Source organism: Oncorhynchus gorbuscha, linkage group LG17 (assembly GCF_021184085.1).
Source record: "Oncorhynchus gorbuscha isolate QuinsamMale2020 ecotype Even-year linkage group LG17, OgorEven_v1.0, whole genome shotgun sequence".
Classification (NCBI taxonomy): domain Eukaryota; kingdom Metazoa; phylum Chordata; class Actinopteri; order Salmoniformes; family Salmonidae; genus Oncorhynchus; species Oncorhynchus gorbuscha.
In genome coordinates, this window is record NC_060189.1 from 16,783,382 (window position 1) to 16,808,476 (window position 25,095).

Sequence of the window (25,095 nt, forward strand, 5' to 3'; positions counted from 1 at the left end):
GTGGTATAAATAACCAAAGCTGATTCTATCTGCTCAACAGCAGGAAATGATGTACAAAGTGGTAATGCAAGGAGCCAGTGATGTGGATAATCACACAATTTACCTATGCTTCAAATGCAGTGTAAAATTGACAAGGAAGAAACACAGATTTTGCTTTGCTAGTCATGTCCCATATACGCTACTGCCAACAATGCATTTCTACAACAGATACTGGAGACAAAATAGACAGGGAGACACAAGTACACACAGTCAAACTGACAAGGCTCTCAGAAAACTAAACAACAGGAGACCGACCATTGCCTACGTTTGAAAATGACCTGATATTGAACAAGACATTTTTGCAAGTGAAAGAAAATAGGAGAGCTCTCGATAAAAGGAAGTGGAGGACTAGGCTTAGCCACACTGGGGGGCTTTGGGGAATTAGTCTGTCACCAAACCATACTGTCAATTCCCTCGTTTCCTCTACTCCTTTCTTTTTAAAGTAGAGATTACAGATGACACAGCAGTGACAGACAAGCTTGTTATTTGTCTTGATGGAAGCATGTAGGATACATTCCTGCGTGGGCAGGTTGGTGGGTGGGGCCTTGGGTTCAAACTCTGTGCAAATGTTTAGTTTAAGACTGAATGATTGTATGGAAGCTTTCATACACAGAACTTGAAATTGAACCAAATCAAATTATTGCATCCAAGATTATCATACTCCAGTTTTGACCTAATCAAGCTACTGAAATATCATGGTAACTTTTGAAACACTTTCAAGTAACTTGGATTTGCAAACATTATGAACACAATATCTATCATACATACTTCACAACATAATGTTGTAGTTTTTGGATATAACTTCATACTCGGAAACAAGTCAATGTAAGTATATTTATTCACCATGCAGGGTATATCCCTCAGGTTAAGGTCAGCCAGCTCATCATGCTGTTGCCACAACATTTACCTTCCAGAGAACAATATAACATTTACAGGCAAGAAACAAGTGAATGCTCCATGTGATGAAGATACTGTAGTAGGTTTCTTACTTTAACTGTATTTTCACAGTAGCTAGCTTGTAACAGGAATGCCAGGAATGACGGTGAGTGGGATCATCAGTCTTCTTAACCGTCACAAGCCAGTCATGTTAGTCACTAGTCAGTGATATAGCCGTCATCCTCACTGCACTGCAGACAAAGCAAACCCCATCTATTGTCACTGTGCTGTTTCAACTGGGAGACACAAAAACATACTTCAGAAACATAAAAATGCTTTCAGATTTTGTTCCATACCTTCCTCATATACTAAATTTACACTGAACAAAAATATAAACGCAATATGTAAAGTGTTGGTCCCATGTTTCATGAGCTGAGATAAAAGATCACAGAAATGTTCCATACGAAGAAAAATCGTATTTCTCTGAAATTTTGTGCACAAATTTGTTTACACCCCTGTTAGTGAATATTTCTCCTTTGCCAAGATAATCCATCCACCTGACAGGTGTGGCATATCAAGAAGCTGGTTAAACAGCATGATCATTACACAGGTGCAACTTGTGCTGGGGAAAATAAAAAGCTACACTAATATGTGCAGTTTTGTCACATAACATTGATGTAATGGTCGACGTATGAAAGAGAGGACCAAAGTGCAGCATGGTAAGTGTTCATCTTGATATTTAACGTGAACACTGAAATAAAAACAATAAACGACAACGTGAAATAACTAAACTGAAACAGTACCGTTTGGACCAAACACTGACACAGACAACAAAACACCCACAACTCAAAAGTGAAACCAGGCTACCTAAGTATGATTCTCAATCAGGGACAACGATTGACAGGTGCCTCTGATTGAGAACCATACCAGGCCGAACACAGCAATCCCAAATCATAGAAAAAAGAACATAGACAACCCACCCAACTCACGCCCTGACCATACTAAAACAAAGACATAATAAAAGATCTAAGGTCAGAACATGACAATTGATGTCTCAAGTTTTGAGAGTGAGTGCAATTGGCATGCTGAATGGGGGGAATTTCTACCAGAGTTGTTGCCAGATAATTTAATGTTAATTTCTCTACCATAAGCCACCTGGCAGTACGTCCAACCGGCCTCACAACCGCAGACCACGTGTAACCACGCCAGCCCAGGACCTGCACATTTGACTTCTTCACCTGCGGGATCGTGTGAGACCAGCCACCCAGACAGCTGATGAAACTGTGGGTTTGCACAACAGAAGAATTTCTGCTCAAACTGTCAGAAACCAGGGAAGCTCATCTGCATGCTCGTCGTCCTCACCAGGGTCTTGTCCTGACTGCAGTTCGACGTCGTAACCGACTTCAGTGGGCAAATGCTCACCTTTGATGGCCACTGGCACGCTGGAGAAGTGTGTTCTTCACTGATGAATCCCGGTTTCAACTGTACCAGGCAGTTGGCAGACAGCGTGTACGGCGTCGTTAGTGCAAGTTGTTTGTTGATGTCAACGTTGTGAACAGAGTGCCTCATGGTGGCGTTGGGGTTATGGTATGGGCAGGCATAAGGTACGGACAACAAACATAATTGTATTTTGTTGACAGGAATTTCAATGCACAGATACCGTGACGAGATCCTGAGGCCCATTGTTGTGCTATTCATCCAAAGGTATCACCTCATGTTTCAGCATGATAACGCACGGCCCATGTCGCAAGGATCTGTACACAATTCCCGGAAGCTGAAAATGTCCCAGTTCTTCTATACTCACCAGACATGTCACCCATTGAGGATGTTTGGGATGCTCTGGATGGACGTGTACGACAGCTTGTTCCAGCTCCTGACAATATCCAGCAACTTCGCACAGCCATTCCACAGGCCACAATCAACAGCCTGGTCAACTCTATGCGAAGGAGATGTGTCCCACTGCATGAGGCAAATGGTGGTCACACCAGATACTGACTGGTTTTCTGATCCACGCCCCTACCTGTTTTGAAGGTATCTGTGACCAACAGATGCATATCTTTATTCCCAATCACGTGAAATCCATAGATTAGGGCCTAATGAATTTATTTCAATTGACTAGTTCCTTATATGAACTGTAACTCAGTCAAATCTTTGAAATGGTTCCATTTATATTTGTGTTCCGTGTAGCTTTAAAGGAGTTCATAACTTTACTCAGTAGGTTTGAAAAGCACACATGTGAACAGGGGCTACCAAAATTATTTGTTATGCATCAAGCGCATAACAGAGCACAAAACTGAAATAAAGGAGATGAAATAAAGGAGATTAAAAAACAGTGCTCAAAGGGTGTCACCAAGTGGTTTAAAGAAAGGGACAAGTCAATTGAAATAAAGGACATTTGTGCAGATATTATTCTACAGAATATACAGAATATACCAAAACCACTGAAATCGTAGATATTAGGAACTGTTTTATGCACTTAAGTATACAGGCATTTCTGATACACTGAGTGACACACAAAGTGCAAATTAAAAAAAAAAGATATGCTAGGGAAACATTATATTAGCGATCTCCTTTATACAAATAATGTAAAAATAGCCTTTTCTTGTGTGCAATACCTTTTATTTGAGTACTTTCGAAATCCTTAGATATACAGTGAGCTCCAAATGTATTGGGACAGTGACATCTTTCATTTGGGGGTAAATTCATCCATATACGGTGAACCGTTTAGAAATTACAGCACTTTTTGTACATCGTCCCCCCATTTACAGTTCTATTGGGCACAAAAGACCCTGAAAGAACCAAAACAAAGATCAAATACATCCAACAAGTGACTCCAAAATGACACAACACATTATTTACCATTCATTTCTATTGGGCACAAAACAATCCGAAACACAACCAAAACAAACAGCTAATTATTTTCAACAAGTTTGTAGAGTCACAAGCTTGATGTAATCATTGTGTGCTAGGAATATGGGACCAAATACTAAACATTTGACTACTTTAATACACATACAAGTGCATTTGTTCCAATACTTTTGGTCCCCTAAAATGGGTGGGTGGGGGGTAAAAATTGATGTAATTTCTAAACGGTTCACCTGATATGAAAATAAATAAATACCCTCAAATTAAAGCTGACAGTCTGCACTTCAACCTCATAGTCATTGTGTCAGCTCAAATCCAAAGTGCTGGAGTACAGAGCCAAAACAACAACACATGTGTCACTGTCCCAATACGTTTTGAGCCTCACTGTACATTCAAAAGTGCATTTGACGACATCTGGTTTTGCAAGTCAAAATGCTATTTAAAAAAATACAGTACAGAAAGTGAGATATAGCCTAAGGCAACTTGTGAACACGCACGCGCACACAGAGGGCAAATAAAGCGAACAAAAGTGTATTTCTGGAAGTGCTAGAACAAGACCAAACACTTAGTCCACAACCAGCACATACACATTTAACACTATAGGGGTGGATACAAAAGTCAAATAATTGACTAAATTAACAAAATATAAAACCGAATACTTAGTGGTGGTGACATTCTACATTTAGAGAATGAGAAAAGAAATATCTAAAACCTCCAAGAAAGATCTCAAAACAAATGTAAAACTTTGCTGATTCACCGAACATGGGCTATATAAAAAGGCTATATATATAGGCTATATAAAAATCATAAAAATGAAGATCCATTTAAAATAGTGTCCTTACTTCTCAATGAGCCAGTGCATATGAAAAGGGGAAAAGATAGAAGAATGCCATAGAAATTTTAAAAGACGCAAATATATATGAAATGACAGCCTTTTGTGCATATCTTAGTCATCTCCATACAAAGCAAGCTGTCACAGAGAGGTCAGAGCCAGAGAAGAACAACAAGCTGAGCCACTTCTTTCAATACTAGCACCTCTACAAGAGCCCTGGGGAGGGGACAGACATCTGCCGCAAGACAGGAAACACCTCAAGTCGTCTGAGGTGTTACTGCAAGTCATACACCTTAACAACACCAACAACACTCGGATACTTCCTGGAAGCCACACTAAGAGCATAAATTAAACTTAGGCACAGATCTAGGATCAGCTTGTCCTCCTCAAATCCTAACTTTAAACATTGGGGAGGGGAATACAAAACTGACCAAAGATCAATCTCTAGAGGCAACTGCATTAGGAGAAGATGTTACAGGGCCTCCAGGCTTCCCTTGTTCAACGAGTCCACGGTTCCTCTGGCAGAATAGAATAACGTCTTTGCGAGACATGCGTGCAAATGAACTGAGCTGTTAATGAGACATCTTGCACAATATTATTGTTGTACTGAATGCGGCAGAGTATCTTAACTGTACAGCGCATTGGGGAGCAAGGACCTGAGGGGAGACCTGCTGTGTGCAGTCTGCTGCTGACTGTGGATCAGTTGAGGATCTACAAAACATTCATAATAGTATGGCTTTCCTCTTTGGCCAATGATCCAAGAACAGTTTAAGAGCAACAGGGAAGTGTTAACAAATGGCCAGTCTCTTTAGCTGCTCATCCAAAAACAGTTGATGAGCAATATGAAGGATTCATTACAAATATGGTAGGTATATTTGGCTGCAGCTGATCCCAATACAGCTGAGGGTCAACAGAAGAGACATCACAAAATGGCCACTTGACAGACAGTGTCTTCGGCTGCTGCTGATCTGAGGACAATTCTAGTGCAACAGGCACACATCAGGAGGCATTCTAACTCGTCTGTTGCTGACTCTGGATCCGCTCCAGCTTGTTCTTACAAACGTGGAAGTAGGTGGAGAGACTCTTGTTCTCGTCCAACAGTTTGTTGTGTTCCTGAATCAGACGGGACGTGTTCTGCTGCTGCCTCTCATCCTGGTGCAGCTCAGAGATCAGCTCCTTCCTACACATCACCACCACAAAGGGAGAGAGAACATGTTTAGCGTTTAGGTAGAGCCTATATTCACTGTAACTGTACAATAAATGACTACACAGGAAAATACTATACAGTTTTGGAAACAAATTCTAATGAATTTACTCATGTTAAGAGTAACTGGTATCACAACTGATACAACAAGTAAACCAGTAAATAACCCACTACCCTGGCGTTACAAGCGCCATGCTCTACCAACTGAGCTATTAGACACACTAGAGTACAGTGCCATCTGAGGTACAGTGTCTGCAAATTGAATGAACATCTTCTGTCAAAGCATAGGGAGGCTGGTAAATGTTTATGTATTTGTGCAGAAATTGTGCGGGATGAAAACTCGAGATGCACCATCTCTTTTTCAAGAGTACTACCCCCCCCCCCAAAACAAACGGTTCCAAGAATAATATGCAATTACTGTTTAACAATAATAACAATGAAATAATAATAATAAGAAACTGAAACTTACATTTACACCATAAAAAGTTGTTAACTACTAATAGGCCTAAAACGATTAAAAACAACTGCTACAACTACTAAGAAAACTAAATACCTATAATTAATATACATAAATAATGTGACTTAAGTGACTGTGAATATATACAGTGCCTCCAGAAAGTATTTATACCCCTTGACATATTCCACATTGTGTTGTGTTACATACAGCCTGAATTCAAAATTCTTATTTATTTAACCTTTATTTAACCAGGTAGGCTAGTTGAGAACAAGTTCTCATTTACAACTGCGACCTGGCCAAGAGTAGAGCAAAGCAATTTGAAACATACAACAACACAGAGTTACACATGGAACAAACATACAGTCAATAATACAGTAAAAAAAGTATATATACAGTGTGCGCAAATGTGGCAAGATAAGGGAGGTAAGGCAATAAATAGGCCATGGTGGCGAAGCAATTACAATATACCAATTAAACACTGGAGTGATTGATGTGCAGAAGATGAATGTGCAAGTAGAGATACTAGATACTATAAGATGTACTGTACAGTAGTGGCCAAAAGTTTTGAGAATGACACAAATATTAATTTTCACAAAGTAGAGATACTGGGGTGCAAAGGAGCAAGACAAATAAATAAATTCAGTATGGGGATGAGGTAGTTGGACCGGGTATATTACAGATGGGCTATGTACAGGTGCATTGATCTGTGAGCTGTTCTGACAGATGATGCCTAAAGCTAGTGAGGGAGATATGAGTCTCCAGCTTCAGTGATTTTTGCAGTTCGTTCCAGTCATTGGCAGCAGAGAACTGGAAGGAAAGGCGGCCAAAGGAGGAATTGGCTTTGGGGGTGACGAGTGAGATACACTTTCTGGAGCGAGTGTTACGGGTGGGTGCTGCTGTGGTGACCAGTGATGTGAGAGAAGGCAGGGCTTTACCTAGCAGAGACGTGTAAATGACCTGGAGCCAGTGGGTTTGACGACGAGTATGAAGCGAGGGCCAGCCAATGGTTGCAAGGGTGGGTAGTATATGGGGCTTTGGTGACAAAACGGATAGCACTGTGATAGACTGCATCCAATTTATTGTGTTGGAGGCTATTTTGTAAATGACATCACCGAAGTCGTGGATCGGTAGGATGGTCAGTTTTACGAGGGTATGTTTGGCAGCATAAGTGAAGGATGCATTGTTGCGAAATAGGAAGACGATTCTAGATTTAATTTTGGATTGGAGATGATTAATGTGAGTCTGGAAGGAGAGTTTACAGTCTAACCAGACACCTAGGTATTTGTAGTTGTCCACATATTCTAAGTCTGAACCGTCCAGAGTAGTGATGCTGGATGGGTGGGCAGGTGCCGATAGCGATCGGTTGAAGAGCATGCATTTAGTTTTACTAGCATTTAAGAGCAGTTGGAGGCCACGGAAGGAGAGTTGTATGGCATTGAAGCTCATCTGGAGGTTGGACACAGTGTCCAAAGAAGGGCCAGACGTATACAGAATGGTGTCGTCTGTGTAGAGGTGGATCAGAGAATCACCAGCAGCAAGAGCGACATCATTGATGTATACAGAGAGTTGGTCCGAGAATTGAACCCTGTGGCACCCCCATAGACTGCCAGAGGTCCAGACAACAGGCCCTCCGATTTGACACAGTGAACTATATCAGAGAAGTAGTTGGTGAACCAGGTGAGGCAGTCATTTGAGAAACCAAGGCTGTTGAGTCTGCTGATAAGAATGTGGTGATTGACAGAGTCGAAAGCCTTGGCCAGATCGATGAATACGGCTGCACAGTAATGTCTCTTATCGATGGCGGTCATGATATTGTTTAGGACCTTGAGTGTGGCTGAGGTGCACCCATGACCAGCTCTGAAACCAGAATGCATAGCGGAGAAGGTATGGTGGGATTCGAAATGGTCGGTTATGTTTGTTAACTTGGCCTTCGAAGACCTTAGAAATGCAGGGTAGAATAGATATAGGTCTGTAGCAGTTTGGGTCAAGAGTGTCTCCCCCTTTGAAGAGGGGGATGATTGTGGCAGTTTTCCAATCTTCGGCAATCTCAGACGATCCGAAAGAGAGGTTGAACAGGCTAGTAATAGGGGTTGCAACAATTTCGGCAGATCATTTTAGAAAGAGAGGGTCCAGATTGTCTAGCCCGGTTGATTTGTAGGGGTCCAGATTTTGCAGCTCTTTTAGAACAATAGCTATCTGGATGTGGGTGAAGGAGAAATGGGGAGGCTTGGGCGAGTTGCTGTGGGGGGTGCCGGGCAGTTGACCGGGGTAGGGGTAGCCAGGTGGAAAAGCATGGCCAATGCTTATTGAAATTCTCAATTATAATGGATTTATCAGTGGTGACAGTGTTTCCAAGCCTCGGTGCAGTGGGCAGCTGGGAGGAGGTGATCTTATTCTCCATGGACTTTACAGTGTCCCAGAACTTATTTGAGTTTGTACTACAGGATGCAAATTTCTGTTTAAAAAAGCTAGCCTTAGCTTTCCTATTGGTTCCTAACTTCCCTGAAAAGTTGCAAATCACGGGGGCTATTTGATGCTAATGCAGTACGCCACAGGATGTTTTTGTGCTGGTCAATGGCAGTCAGTTCTGGAGTGAACCAAGGGCTATATCTGTTACTGGTTCTACATTTTTTGAATGGAGCATGCTTATTTAAGATGGTGAGGAAGGCACTTTTAAAGAATAACCAGGCATTCTCTACTGACGGGATGAGGTCAATATCATTCTAGGATACCCCGTCCAGGTCGATTAGAAAGGCCTGCTCGCTGAACTGTTTTAGGGAGCGTTTGACAGTGATGAGGGATGGTCGTTTGACCGCAGACCCATTACGGATGCAGGCAATGAGGCAGAGATCGCTGAGATCCTGGTTGAAAACAGCAGAGGTGTATTTTGTGGGCAGGTTGGTTAGGATGATATCCGTGTTAACGGATTTGTGGTTGTACCTGGTATTGTTAATTTGTGTGAAATTGAGGGCATCAAGCTTAGGTTATAGGATGGCCGGGGTGTTAAGCATGTCCCAGTTTAGGTCACCTAGCAGCACGAGCTCTGAAGATAGATGGGGGCAATCAAAAATGGATTCAACAGATTTCTTTCTCACCCATCTATGCACAATACCCGCTAATGACAAAGTGAAAACATGTTTTTAGAAATGTTTGCAAATGTATTGAAAATGAAATACAGAAATAACTCATATAGATAAGTATTTCCCACTCCTTTTCTATGACACTCCAAATTGAGGTCAGGTGCAAACGATATCTAGAGTTTCCAAGAGCACAATGGTCTCCATCATTGGGAAATTGAAAAAATATGGAACTACCCAGACTCTGCCTAGAGCTAGCAGAAGGAGTTCAGGCAGGGAAGTGAGCAAGAACCCAATGACCACTGGCTAAGATGGGAGAACCTGCCAGAAGAAAAGTCTCCACAGCACCAATCTGGGGTTTTTGGGAGAGTGGCCAGACGGAAGCCACTCCTGAGAAAAAGGCACATGACAGCACACCTGCAGTTTGCAAAAAGGTACTTGAAAGACTCTTGAGATTATCAGGCAAAATATTCTGTGGTCTGATGAGACAAGAATTGTACTATTTGGCCTGAATGCACAGCACTATGTCTGGAGAAAAACAGCCACAGCTCTTCACCAGTCTCTACCGTGAAGCATGGCGGTGGAAACATCTTTCTATGGGGATGCTTTTCAGTGGCAGGAAATGGAAGACGGGTAAGGATAGAGGGAACAATGAATCAAGCCAAATAAAGGCATATACTTGGATAAGAACCTGCTTCAAAGTGCAAACAACTTTATACTGGGGCGACGATTTACGTTCCAACAGGACAATGACCCTAAGCATACAGCCCAAGCAATGCTGGAATGGCTTCCGAAAAAGATCTGAAAGTCCTTGAGTGGCCTAGCCAAAGCCCAGACTTGAATCCCAAAGAAAATCTGTGGAATGGCTTGAAGATTGCTGTTCACTGCCACTCCCTATATAATTTAACAGATCTTGAGAACATCTGCAAGTAAGAATAGGAGAAAAAACCCAAATTCAGATGTGCAAAGCTGATACAGACATACCCAAGATGACTCAAAGCTGTAAATTGCCTCGAAACGTGCTTCTACAAAGTATTAACTCAGGGATGTGAATATTTACAGTACCAGCCTAAAGTTTTAGACAAACCTACTCATTCTATGGTTTTTCTTTATTTTTACTATTTTCTACATTGTAGAATATTAGTGAAGACATCAAAACTATGAAATAACACATATGGAATAATTTAGAAACCAAAAAAGTATTAACAAATAAAAATATATTTGAGATTCTTCAAAGTAGCTTCACTTTTCCTTGATGACAGCTTTGCACACTCTTGACATTCTCTCAACCAGCTTCATGAGGTAGTCAAATAAAGGTAAACCCTGGAATAAGTAGGTGTGTCCAAACTTTTGACTGGTACTGTATGTAAAAAAATATATTTCTGTATTTTACTTTCTTTTAAATTTGCTAAAATTAAAAGAGCATGTTTTTTTACTTTGTGAATATGGGGTATAGTGTGTAGATGGGTGAGAGAAGAAAAGCAATTTAATCGATTTTGAATTCAGGCTGTTCGACAACAAAATTAATAAGTCAAGGGGTATAAATACTTTCTGAAGGCACTGTATATATGGTAATATGTGACATACTTTCTTTGGGTGAGAAGGGTGATTTCAGTCTGCACTTTAAGGTACTCCTGGGCCATTCTGCAGTGCTGCTCAAACACAGCCATGGACTCTTTGGAGTTAGAGAATGGGGCCAGGGGCTAAACACAACCCAGAAACACACATCACCGTCATGCACTTACAATTTATCACATTGTTCGTATTGTAAATGACTTAACTTCTTTAACATATTTCATATTTCAAGTAGAGGACACATGAAATCCCCAAAAAGGTAGTAAGTAAGCTTTTAGATAGTGTATCAAATGTGACTGGTTGGTTATCAGTATCAGTCAGCATTGAAGATGAATGGAGAAAGAACTCCCCATTCCTGCAGTACCTGCAGCTGGTGATCCAGTGTCAGATATGCCATGGGGATGGAGCTGTCCAAACCATTCATATCTGAAGACATAGAAAACATACTGGTAAGTATGACATGTTTACTGTATGTTGTATGGTACTGCCCCCTGGTGAACACTGCAGTGACAATGTGTCAGACTTACAGTAGATTCCGGTCATATAACATATTCTGTAAGCTGGCTCTATTACGACAACCAAAACTAAATAGGGCCCATACCTGTGGGACTGATAGAAACCCTCAGCTCTGGCCCCGCTTGGCCAGCACATTGCCCTTTGATCTCAGTGGGGGCGGGACTCTGGGTACGCTCACGATCAGGCAGGCTCTCCACGCTAGCCCTTCTGGACGAGGGCAGGCTGGGGCGTAATGTTCCCCCCTGAGAAGGAACATGAACAGCATGAACATTGGTATGGATGAGATAACATAATACTCCAACTAGATCTGCATCACCTTTGATTGTTTAAACTGAAGTGGAAATCTAGCTTCAATGCTTTTCAGGGTGTCATCTCTCCCTTGACAGTTTGTTCTGTGTTCCATGTTGCTTTCAGTTCGGTAGCTGTTGATAGTGTTGTCTGCATAGGAACCTACAGAAGATACGATGGCGTTTTCAATCTGTTTTTACAGAAACTGCTGCAATAACAGAATCTTCTGAATTTCATGAATATGCATTTTGAAAGCAATTACTACATAGCACAATGTTAGTACAATGTAAAGTGATACTTGTCAACAAATGTTAATAAAATCGGTCAACCTTCACAGAGTATTTAAATCTATGGGACTGGCCTGTGCTTGTGGCTGAGGATGAGCCACTCCTACTGTTGCCTGGACACTGGTGAGGGTACTGTAGAGGCTCATCAGATCCTGGGAAGTACTGCATACACATGGAGGAAGAGTACACAATGCTAAACAGGAATCGCAGATCTAAAATCAAACTCTCATAAACTGTGGAAGAGACACCATTTGATAATAACTTAAGAAAGAAGTTGCAGGTTTTTACTAACATCTATGGGTTATTATTAGTGCTGTGAATGTGAAGTTCTGACCTCATGGGTCTGTGGGGTTTTCCAGTACTGTACCTTCATGAGGCTTGCCATGGTGTTCCTGACCTCCTCCATGGAGGGCCTCTGGGAAGGGTCTTTGTCCCAGCAGTGTGTCATCAGATTCTCGATGGGCTCCGGGAGGTCCTTTATCAGGGGGGGGCGAGTCCCTGACAACCCATACAAGAAAATGGCATGTCAGTGGGGGAATATCAATAGCCTAAAGTGGCTTCCTCTACTCATCTTCATCTAACAACTTGGTAAGATTTTCTTTCAAACCTATATTCCACTTCAATACACAGACATTTTGCGGTTTCGGTTTTATTCCTCTGTGTGTATGTAACTACAATAAGCGTCTGTTAACCTCTCACCTCTGTGCACGGCCCACATGATGCAGAAGGCCGATCCTCCAATCTCGTCAAAGGGCTTTCTACGAGTGATCCCTTCCCACAAGATGATGCCCCAGCTGAACACATCACACTTCTCACTGTAGTTACTGCCTGCACAACAGAGTCACAGAGAGATACAGGTGAGTGAAGGAATACAGGTTAGAGTGAGATCCTAGATTGTTCTATTGGTGAAACAGAGAGACTTGGTGCTTGGTCCATTTTGGTCTTCTGCTTTTGAATGAAAGGAGGAAAACCCCTTGCTAAAGGTTACTTGCCTTCAAACACTTCTGGTGCCATCCAGGCTGCACTTCCTTTGTTGTTGGTCATGTGTGTCTGGATGTCACAGGCTGTCCCAAAGTCGCAGATCTTCAACACTGTGCCACCCTGTACAAGTAGCAGACTGAAACACGTGGCTATGGTTTAGGTTCAGAGAGTACAACCTCATTAACCTCTAGAAGTCTAAGCTGTTGGGGGGGAATTGTTTTGCGAAGGCGGCCTTAACATGGATCATTTAGCTACTTGATTTTGAATTTAGCCTTTACTACTACTACTACTACAGCCCATAGAAACACATTGAATAACACACAAATTAAAAAAGACTGTCAAACAAATAAAACATAAGCAATAAGGTTTTAAAGTGTCTGTCCTATATCTAGGATATATAAGAAAGCTCAGAAAACATTTTAGTTTTTTTGGACACATATTTAACCCCTTATTTTTTGTTGGCACAAAACTACCTCCATTTGTTTGTATGGGTTACCTTCAGACGAGTCCCATGGCCCTTGCGGGGGGTCATAGAGCAAACGTGAGTCTCTCCTTTCCATAGTGGGGTCATATTAGTTTGTAGCGCAAATGGTTCAGACGCTACAGACAGAAGTTGGCACATCAGCATTACCATCTTCAGACGAGTCCAGTGACACTTGTGGGGGTCATAGAGCAATGAGAGTCTCCCCTTTCCATAGAGTGGTCATACTAGTTTGACGATACAGACATTTCGGACGCTTCTGACATTTTAGTGAAACTACCGATTTTCAGGATGTCTCATGATCTGAAAAACACAGCTGTAGCTCGGCCACTTTCCACACCAGATGCAGAAGGTTGACATTGCAGTGGATTGAGACGCAGCCTATGCAAAAGAACGGATATCTCTAGCTTAAACTGACGGATTCTGATGGGATTTAAAAAATGTTACTTAGATGTGTTAATAGACTCTTCAGGATTAAATATACAGTACCAGTCAATAGTTTGGACACAGCTACTTATTCAAGGGTTTTTCTTTATAATTTTTTAAAACTATTTTCTACATTGTAGGAAAATAGTGAAGACATCAAAACTATGGAATAACACATACAGAATCATGTAGTAACCAAAGAAAGTGTTAAACTAATCAAAAAATATTTTAGATTCTTCAAAGTAGCCACCCTTTGCCTTGATGACAGCTTTGCACACTCTTGGCATTCTCTCAACCAGCTTCACCTGGAATGTTTTTCCAACAGTCTTGAAGGAGTTCCCACATATGGTGAGCACTTGTTGGTTGCTTTTCCTTCACTCTGCAGTCCAACTCATCCCAAACCATCTCAATTGGGTTGAGGTCGAGTCATTGTGGAGGCCAAGTCAGCTGATGCAGCCCTCATCACTCTCCTTCTTGGTCAAATAGCCCTTACACAGCCTGGAGGTGTGTTGGGTGATTGTCCTGTTGAAAAAAACAAATGACAGCCCCACTAAGTGCAAACCAGATGGGATGGCGTATCGCTGCAAAATGCTGTGGTAGCCATGCTGGTTAAGTGTGCCTTCAATTCGAAATAAATCACTGACAGTATCACCAGCAAAGCACCCCCACACCATCACAGCTTCTCCTCCATGCTTCACGGTGGGAACCACACATGCAGAGATCATCCATTCACCTACTCTGCGTCTCACAAAGACATGGCGGCTAACCAAAAATCTCACATTTGGACCAAAGGACAGATTTGCACCGGTCTAATGTCCATTGCTCATGTTTCTTGGCTCAAGCAAGTCTCTTCTTATTGGTGTTGTCGTGATGTTGGTACCATTAATGCGATGACGATTATTTTATCAAATCAGTTAACTATGTTTAATTATTACGATGATTAAACTAATCATGTAACAATTAACTCATTAGCAATCTTGGGTCACCACGGAAAGTTTGTTTAATGAGTTACCGTTTCCCAAATTAACTCTACAGATATAAATATATCGTTATACCAGTCATCCATTAATTATCATTATTACCTCATCAGTCTCATTCAGAACGTTGTTGACTTCAAATCTGCACCAACCCTAGTCTCCAGGATGAATCAGCGATACACAAATTGGCTTATTTATTTAGTTAGTAAATAAATAACTAACACAGAATTACATAAACACACACAGGATAGATTATACATTGGTTACTAACATGATGCAATGAAAAGTCCCTAGTGGACTAACCCGATATGATGGCCGGTTACATAATTTAAAAAATGTTTTATTACTTTTTATTTAACCTTTTTTAAACTAGGCAAGTCAGTTAAAAACAAATTCTTATTTAAAATGACAGCCTACCGGGGAACAGTGGCAGAATGACAGATTTTTACCTTGTTAGCTCAGGGATTCGATCCAACAACCTTTCGGCTACTGGCCCAATGCTCTAACAACTAGGCTACCTGCCGCCCCAATGAAAGGGGATGGGAAACGAAAGAGCGGGAGGAGAGACAAAAGGGATTCAACTATCATACATACAGTTGAATAATATGCTCATTGTAAATGTGGATATTTAGCAACCTAACAACCGCTCATTCGGATTTAGAAATACAAAGTACATATTTACGCTTGTATGTCTTTGTCGTCTCACTCTGGTGAAATCACTCGATCAGTCTGTGGAGAGTAGTTCATCAGAAAGTCTCTGGTTGTCCACCAGAGGTCACCATGTCCTTTGTAGTTGTAGTAGGTTGGTCTCAGAGTGTCTGATAGAACGCATCTTCCAGAGGTGTACCACAGGGTGTTCAGTGGGCCTTAGTCTTCACTCTGTTTGTTTAGAATAGATACCATAGAGCAGGTATTCCCAAACTGGGGTATGTGCAATGCAGTTGGGGGTATGCCAAATAAAAATGTGATTCGCATTTTTTTTTTTTTTTATAATGTTTTTTTTTCCCTTCACATTTTCAAACAGTATATTTATATTTTCCAACGGGGCTATACATTTGGGTGAGTTTTTTTCTCTCGCCTGAGTAGCCTCGTTTCACTGGCAAAAATCTAATTAAACCATATAGTGTTCAGTATAATAACAACACAATGTCAAATATAGGTAGCCTATTCAAATAATTAACATCCAATCACATTAACCGTTACTCGCTCGCGGGAAACCTTCACTCTTGCACAGACATTCAGAAATGAAACATGACAATTTGAAAAATAAGCGACGGGAGTTTGAATGAGAATAAAGACGACTTTCGAGTAGTAAGACATGTATAAAAGCAAACAGATACCATTTTTGTACATATTATTTTTATTTAACTAGGCAAGTCAGATTTTTACCTTGTCAGCTCGGGGATTCGATCTAGCAACATTTTGGTTACTGGCCCAATGCCCTAACCACTAGGCTACCTGCCACCACATTAACCGAGTGGCTAGGACAGGCAAACCCCATAGTATTGTGGAGGATGTCATTCTTCCTGCTTCCACGGATATGGCTGGGACAATGCTGGGGGAAAAGGCCAAAAAAACTATACAGACAATGTCTTCATCAAACAACTGTTTCAAAACGCATCGGTGACATGGCAGGATATGTTTTGAAACAATTACTGCTTCGCATACAAGCCAGTGAATTATACGCATTACAGCTGGATGAGTCAACAGGCGTGGCGGACCTGGCACAGCTCCTGGTAAATGTCTGTTACGTTTATGGGGGGGTCAATTAAGGAAGACATCCTTTTCTGCAAACCACAGAAAATCAGGACAACATGAGAGGATATTTTTAAAGTACTGGACATCTTTGTGACATCAAATGGACTTTGGTGGTCAAGACGTGTTGGTATCTGTACTGATGGCGCAAAAGCCATGTGCCACGCCCTGACCATAGAGAGCCTTTTTATTCTCTATTTTGGTTAGGTCGTGGTGTGACTAGGGTGGGTAATCTAGTTTGTTTTATTTTTTATGTTGGCCTGGTATGGTTCCCAATCAGAGCAGCTGTTTAGCCTTGTCTCTGATTGGGGATCATATTTAGGCAGCCATTTCCCCACGTTTTTTTTGTGGGATCTTGTTTTTGTGTTGTTTGTTGCCTGTGAGCATTCCAGAAAGTCACGTTTTGTTTATTCTTTATTGTGTTTTTGCGGTTCACTTCAACTAAAATATGTTGAACCGATTTCATGCTGGGCTTTGGTCCGAGTGTGATTAGGACGATCGTGACAGAAGATCTCACCACAACAGGACCAAGCAGCGTGCCCAGGAGGAGAAAGTATCCTGGGCTTGGGAGGAGATCAAGGAGGAGAAGATATCCTGGATTTGGGAGGAAATTATGGCAGGAGACAAAAGCCTTCCATGGAAGCAGACGCAAGGAGAGAAGGGAGGACAGCGACAACGCCGGGGTTCGCGGCCACATAGAAAGCCCAAATGGGGGGGGGGCAGCACACGGGGTGGTTGGCGGAGCCGAGGAGTGAACCAGAGCCATTCTGGGAGAAGAGGGAGAAATTGGAGGAGAGTGACCGGAGAGAGTCAGAGACAGTCAGTGAGTGGCTGGAGAAAGTGGAGGAGAGAGAAATGAGAGAGTTGTTGTGTTGATGTATGATGCACGACATTCGCCCTAAGGAGCGTGTTATCAGTCTGATGCCACCTGAGTCAGCTCTCTGTACTTGTCCTGAGGAGCGTGTTATCAGTCTGATGCCACCTGAGTCAGCTCTCTGTACTTGTCCTGAGGAGCGTGTTATCAGTCTGATGCCACCTGAGTCAGCTCTCTGTACTTGTCCTGAGGAGCGTGTTATCAGTCTGATGCCACCTGAGTCAGCTCTCTGTAATTGTCTGAGGAGCTGTTATCAGTCTGATGCCACCTGAGTCAGCTCTCTGTACTTGTCCTGAGGAGCGTGTTATCAGTCCGATGCCACCTGAGTCAGCTCTCTGTACTTGTCCTGAGGAGCGTGTTATCAGTCTGATGCCACCTGAGTCAGCTCTCTGTACTTGTCCTGAGGAGCGTGTTATCTGTCTGGTACCATGTGTTCCGGCTCCACGCACCAGGTCTCCAATACGCCGCAACAGCCCAGTATGTTCTGTGCCAGCTCCCCGCACACGCCGTGCGAAGTGTGTCATCATTCAGGTACAATTTGTGCCGGCTCCACGTACCAGGTCTCCAGTGCGCCTCCACAGCCCAGTACGTTCTGTGCCAGCTCCCCACACTCACTGTGTGAAGGTTGTCATCTGTTCTGTACCAATTGTGCCGGCTCCACGCACCAGGTCTCCAGTATGTCTCCCCAGTCCGGTACGTCCTGTGCCTGCTACTCGCACTTGAAGTGGGTGTCACCAGTCCGGTATCACCTATGCCGTCTCCACGCACTAGGCCTCAAGCGCGCCTTCCCAGTCCGGTACGTCCCGTGTCTCATCCTCGTGCCACCTGTGCCGGTTAGATGTGCCACCTGTGCTGGCTAGATGCCCACCCGGACCCTCCCCTATAGAGTCAGGTTTTGCCGCACCTTTGGGGGGGGGGACCGATTTCACGCTGCGCTTTGTTCCGAGTGCGATTACGGCGACTATGAAACTATGACAGGGATACATAGTGGAGTGGTAACGCGCGTGCAAGCAGTTGCTTCCGACACCACTTGGGTAAACTTCCGCATCTATCGAGAGGCTCTTGCTGCCAAGGGAATGCCTGACAGCTTGAAAGATGTTTTGCACACTACAGTGAAAATGGTTAACTTTGTTAAAGCAAGGCCCCTGAACTCTCGTGTATTTTCTGCATTATGCAATGATATTGGCAGCGACCATGTAACGCTTTTACAACATACAGAAATAGGATTTTACATGTATTTTTTTTCTCACCTTTATTTAACCAGGTAGGCTAGTTGAGAACAAGTTCTCATTTACAACTGAGACCTGGCCAAGATAAAGCAAAGCAGTTCAACACATACAACAACGCAGATTACAGGGACTCTCCACAACTATATTCAATGTGCGGGACAAAATTGAGGCTATGATTAAGAAGTTGGAGCTATTTTCTGTCTGCATTAACAAGGACAACACAGGTCTTTCCATCATTGTATGATTTTTTTGCTTGCAAATGAACTCAAGCTTACGGACCATGTCAAATGTACTGTCCCGAAACGGATGACACAAACAACTGGTTTCTTTATCCCTTTCAGGGAGACAGGACGGACAGCTGATAATCCTCGCAGTAGCAGACCACGTGTAACAACACCTGCACAGGGTAGGTACATCCGAACATCACACCTGCGGGACAGATACAGGATTGCAACAACAACTGCCCGAATTACACCAGGAACACACAATCCCTCCATCAGTGCTCAGACTGTCCGCAATAGGCTGAGAGAGGCTGGACTGAGGGCTTCTAGGTCTGTCGTAAGGCAGGTCCTCACCAGACATCACCGGCAACAACGTCACCTATGGGCACAAACCCACCGCCGCTGGAACAGACAGGACTGGCAAAAAGTGCTCTTCACTGACGAGTCACGGTTTTGTCTCACCAGGGGTGATGGTTGGATTCACGTTTATCGTTGAAGGAATGAGCATTACACCAAGGCCTGTACTCTGGCGCGGGATCAATTTGTAGGTGGAGGGTCCGTCAGGTTCTGGGGTGGTGTGTCACAGCATCATCGGACTGAGCTTGTTGTCATTGCAGGCAGTCTCAACGCTGTGCGTTACAGGCAAGACATCCCCCTCCCTCATGTGATACCCTTCCTGCAGGCTCATCCTGACATGACCCTCCAGCATGACAATGCCACTAGCCATACTGCTTGTTCTGTGCGTGATTTCTTGCAAGACAGGAATGTCAGTGTTCTGCCATGGCCAGCGAAGATCCCGGATGTCAATCCCATTGAGCACGTCTGGGACCGGTTGAATCCCCCCCCCCCCCCCAGAAATGTCCGGGAACCTGCAGGTGCCTTGGTGGAAGAGTGGGGTACCATCTCGCAGCAAGAACTGGCAAATTCTTTTTTTGCAGAGTTCATTTACGACCGTCATAAAACTGCCTAACTGCATCCCTCTCCCCCTCTGTGGGAGAGAGAGGGCGCTGTAGAGCTGACTCACTGTAACCTAATCCTTCGGATCTGCACAGGAAAGTCATGAGTGTCCTTTAGTTGTGGTTTCTTTGCAGTAGTTCGACCATGAAGGCCTGATTCACACAGTCTCCTCTGAACAGTTGATGTTGAGATGTGTCTGTTACTGGAACTCTGTGAAGCATTTATTTGAGGTGCAATCTGAGGTGCAGTTAACTCTAATGAACTTATCCTCTGCAGCAGAGGTATCTCTGGGTCTTCCTTTCCTGTGGGTCTTACTTTTTCAAACCCTTTCCTGGGTCTTCATGAGAGCCAGTTTCATCATAGCGTTTGATGGTTTTTGGAACTGCACTTGAATAAACTTTAAAAGTTCTTAATTTTCCAAATTCACTGACCTTCATGTCTTTAAGTAATGATGGACTTTTCTTTTTTGAGCTGTTCTTGACATAATGGACTAGGTCTTTTACCAAATAGGGCTATATTTTGTATACCAAACCTACCTTGTCACAACACAACTGATTGTCTCAAAACACATTAATGAAATTAATTCCACAAATTAACTTTTAACAAGGCACACCTGTTAATTGAAATGCATTCCAGGTGACTACCTCATGAAGCTGGTTGAGAGAATGCCAATACGCAAAGCTGTCATCAAGGCAAAGGGTAGTTAATTTGAAGAATCTCAAATATATTTTGATTTGTTAAACACATTTTTAGTTGCTACAAAATTCCATGTGTCATTTCATAATTGTGATGTCTTCACTATTATTCTACAATGTAGAAATTAGTAAAAATATAGAAAAACCCTCGAATGAGTAGGCGTGTTCAAACTTTTGACTGGTACCATATATACATTTTTTTTAAAGTAGTGTAAACAGATTGCAAAGTTCTGGTAACTTTGCCACAATTCCCTGGTTTTCCAGAAATCTTGGTTGGAGGACTCCTGCATTTTCTGCTTATTCCCTCATAATTCCAGGGATCTTCCCACCGCGATTTCTGGAAAACTGAGGAAATTTGGGAAAGTTCCTGGAATTTTGCAACCCTGAAACAGGCAGTTAAGCAACAGCACAAACAAAAGGGCCATACTTGGGTGGTTTGAGGTCTCTGTGAATGAGGGCCTTGGGTTTCATGGCGTGGAGATAGGATACACCCTGAGCACACTGCAGACACCAGCTCATAGCGTGGGATGCACTGTACTGGGGCAGGGGCTCAGCTCCATGCAGCACTTGGAATGGACAGACAACACAGACGAGAGAGAGAGAAAGAGAGTCGGGTGGGGCGCACAGAACAGACAGAGATACATTATTAACATGGTAACTGGCACAGACCCTCACAGATCAAGATTGAACAATGACATACAGTAGGAATCCCTTGCACAAGACACCAGACTGAACTAGACAGAAATATAGTGGGAGATTGATACACTGTTAAATGCACTTCGACTAAGATGAAGGATTCAAGCTATGGTTGGCAAATAGAAGCACTAACAATACACTTATTGAAATAGCTAAGAAATTACATGAAAGAAAATACTATGTTGAAATGAAGCTGAATTGATTTCTTACCATTGTATAAGGAGCCACCCTCAGCATATTCCATAACAAGACAAACCTGTGTGAGAATGTTACAATCATTTTGATAAAAAGGAAAAACACTTAGTGTATGACATTGCAAACGGTGGGGTTAATATAGAGGAAAATCTGTAGACCTATTAAATGAATAATAAATCACTAATAAATGAATAATTACGCATGGGCCTAAAGTATATAATTGAACACCAGGCAAATCATACTAAGACAACTCTCCTGAATGTACTCACTGGATTATCACATGAGCCATAGAGCTTGACAATATTTGGGTGATTTACTCTGGAAAGCTGGCGGAGCTGGATGAAGAAGAGACATGGATAAGTGAAACGGATCTCACCATCCTAACATTCATGTATTGCTTAATTTACATTGTAACTGGATATCATTTGACTGCTGCTACCTAATATCAAGAGTCCATAAATGTTAGCGGGAATTTTTATATTGGGATAACAAAACTTATTTCAACAATAGACTAGACCCCAAAAAACAGGGTTAAATGAAAAACGATGCTTTACAGCAGATAAGGGGAGGAGGTTCCTGTACCTCTACTACAAAAGCTTTCCTCTCAGATTCACTCTCTATGGTCTTGATGGCCACATCTTTGCCTTTCCATTTAGCCTTGAAGACAACTCCAAATGTCCCTCTGCCAACAACCTGGAGAAACACAAAGAAACAAATGTCACACATATAAAACACAGCAGCTCTAGTCTAGTAACATGCTTTCAAGGAAAATGTCTTCACAATAATGTATATAAACCCTGGATTGCTGATGCTTTGTATTGGCCAATGAGAGGCTTTGATGCAGCCAGAAGATGCAGTCATCCATAGGAATTAATGGAATTCTACAGTATTTCAATTAAATGTTTCAAGGTCAAAAATATACAGTAGCAGTCAAAAGTTTGGACACACCTACTCATTCAAGGGCTTTTCTTATTTTATACTATTTCCCACATTGTAGAATAATACTGAAGAAAATGTAGAAAATAGTAAAAATAATGAAAAACCCTGGTATGAGTAGGTGTCTAAACTTTACTGTGTCTAAACTAGTACTGTATTTTTTTTATACGTTAAAGAAAATATTTATATATTTTGTTTAATGTTTAACTTACATCGTACAACTTGAAACTATGCATTAAGGTGTCTGTAATAGAATAAATATGGAAAAAACAAATGTAGACATTAATAAATGCATTTCTATAGCTTCCAATTTTTTTTTTACAATGGTGGGGTAGTGCCAAGATGGAGACGAGGTGGTATATATAAATAGTGAGTATATAAATAATTGTGTTTTAATTTCTGTCCCTTCTGTGAGTCCTGGACAACGGGTCCTCTTCTAGGTTATAATCTGACATGTTGCTGAGTGGTGGTCGGTCTGGTAATTTTCTGTATAATCTACTAAAGCAATAAAGCCAGAGGAAGTATGGTATATGGCTAATATACCACGGCTAATGGCTGTTCTTACGCACAACGCGGAGTGCCTAGGCGGAGCCCTTAGCCGTGGTGTATTAGCCATATATCACAAACCCACGAGGTGCCTTACTGCTATTATAAACTGGTTATCAATGTAATTAGAGCAGTAAAAATGAATGCTTTGTCATACCCGTGGTATACGGTCTGATATACCATGGTTGTCAGCCAATCAGCATTCAGGGCTTGAACCACCCCGTTTATAAAAATCATTAGATACTGCTGGTGTTTTGAAAGAGGTAGCCTATCTTGGCTCCATAGTTGAAACTGACACAGAAGTGGCATGGATGATCACAACACTAAACTTCTATTCAACAAGGTTACTGTAATTTCCCCTCACAAAAGGCGAATTGTTTGGTACTATAGGCAGCTATCATACGACACTTACCTCTTCAACTTCTATGTCCTCATATTCTATCTCTTCGAAGGGATAGCCAGGAGGAGTCTCAAGCATCTTAAAGGCTGTAAGGATTCCGCAGAGCAAGCTAGAATACAACAGACTGTATTAGCATACTGTCTGCCGTTAAACTGACCAGTCAGTTATTTAGACACAGGATTTATTTTCATGTTGCAGCGCTAGATATTTCATGCCACAAACTCGGTTGCACAACCCCTCCATAATAATTTCCACTCGCTGTTAAACATACATCAGGAAGTAAGAAGCTGTCCACTCCAGCAAGGCGCTGTTTCGAACACTCAGGACGAAGAGTTACATTGTATCAAAAGCGATAAATTAGGACAAGCTGTTTATCATAATTATGTATGACGTTTTGTTACATCCAACGTGGAAAAATCAAATGGCATGAACAGCAAATTAGAACGAGTTTTGATCATGTCAGAGTCATAACAAATGCCGTTTGTTCTATGGTTTGCGCAGTGAAATGTTCGCAGGCTTGTGGTGCATTCAAGAACAGTACACGGTTCATATTATGCAAAAGCCGCTGCGGTCCTCTCAAGATGCATCCCAGGTTGAAACCCCGTGTGAAAAGGCAGCACCAATAGATTTCACATATTATTCTTTTACTGGCACCAGTGTAATTATCGATTCAAGCCTGAAGGGTAGGCGTTTTTTGCTGTGTTGATTTGTCAACCTTTGCTGACCTTGAACAAAGCTCAATTTTATTTGTTGAACCTGCCTTCCTGAGCCATAGAGGGCGACGTACACAAAATCGTCTCTGTAAAAGTGCCTCGAGATTGTATTTTATGGTTAGCGATGTGTCATCACAATACAGTCAGTCATTGGTCATCACCAAAACACTTGCAGTAAAAGGTTGAAACAGTGCAAATATTAACGAAATCCACTGACAGCAACACCTTGTACATGTATTTGTTTACTAACATTCATGGAAACGATACATATTTCAACGCAAAGGATCCCTGAGGAGTCTTGTCTTCTTGATTAGCGCTAACTTCATCATACTGCAACGTTGTTGTTTCCCCGTTGGACTGCAGCTGCCAGCTAACGGTAGCTTAGCTGGCTAATTCCCTGTATCCCCTCTGCCTCGTCGGGACCGGGTCGAAATGTCCTGCTGCCTGCTCGAGTTCTGCCGGGTCCAAGAACTCAAAGCAGTCCGGGAGTTCTTGTTCCAGAACCAGCAAAACAACCCTTCTTTGGGGGACAAGAAATCAGGTAAGTTAACTAGCTAACGCTCAGCTCTGGGCGAGCTAAATTGCTGGTTATGACCAACTTGTTTGATTGCTTTGAAAAAAAGAGACGAGGTATACAAACAGCAACATTTGCTATAGACTTGTATAAAGTGTGTGTGTGTGTGTGAAAAAAAAAAAATTGCGACCAAAAATGGTTCACAAATTGCACAACTTGTTGTTGACAATCCAGTTGACTGTCATTTGTCCTATGGGCTACGTCACTTGTCATCTCATGCCTGCAGAATCTGACAACTCTCTCTGACAACTCAAGTTGCAAATTTAGTTCCAGTGATCTAAGTGCTACAAATACCAGGGAGTGTAAAGAATGCACGTATTCCTATGTCTCTTTACATCTTTGACCTGTCACATCATGAATAATAGAATTAGAGATTATAGCAGTTGATGAGCGCACGGTGTAGTGCAGGTGAGACCTGGAGAG

General features: G+C 42.2%; 2 protein-coding genes across 7 annotated transcripts in view; one reads left to right on the forward strand and one right to left on the reverse strand.

Moving 5' to 3' along the window:
- Positions 1–3,362: 3,362 nt before the first annotated feature.
- Positions 3,363–24,088, reverse strand: LOC124001457 (mitogen-activated protein kinase kinase kinase 7-like). Of its 2 annotated transcripts, XM_046308205.1 has the most exons (16): positions 23,657–24,088; positions 23,398–23,494; positions 22,652–22,683; positions 22,086–22,196; positions 21,773–21,838; positions 21,519–21,564; positions 21,040–21,178; positions 13,009–13,133; positions 12,716–12,844; positions 12,384–12,514; positions 12,091–12,178; positions 11,758–11,891; positions 11,527–11,683; positions 11,290–11,351; positions 10,938–11,053; positions 3,363–5,792 (listed from the first exon to the last, which is right to left on the reverse strand). In XM_046308205.1, the coding sequence occupies exons 3-16, from the start codon at positions 22,673–22,675 to the stop codon at positions 5,624–5,626; spliced, it is 1,497 nt and encodes a 498-aa protein (XP_046164161.1). In that variant the 5' UTR covers positions 22,676–22,683; positions 23,398–23,494; positions 23,657–24,088; the 3' UTR covers positions 3,363–5,623. The 2 variants fall into 2 exon arrangements, with proteins under 2 accessions (XP_046164161.1, XP_046164160.1); XM_046308204.1 differs by lacking the exon at positions 22,652–22,683.
- The window catches only part of rab3gap2 (RAB3 GTPase activating protein subunit 2 (non-catalytic)), a 28,612-nt gene continuing 27,186 nt past the window's right edge, over positions 23,670–25,095 (forward strand). For 3 of the 5 annotated variants that reach the window (XM_046308197.1, XM_046308199.1, XM_046308200.1), the window contains exon 1: positions 23,670–24,639. In XM_046308197.1, coding sequence (XP_046164153.1) covers positions 24,531–24,639 — 109 coding nt within the window. In that variant the 5' untranslated portion in view covers positions 23,670–24,530. The remainder of the gene's footprint in view (positions 24,640–25,095) is intronic. The other 2 variants (XM_046308201.1, XM_046308202.1) reach the window with 1 other exon arrangement.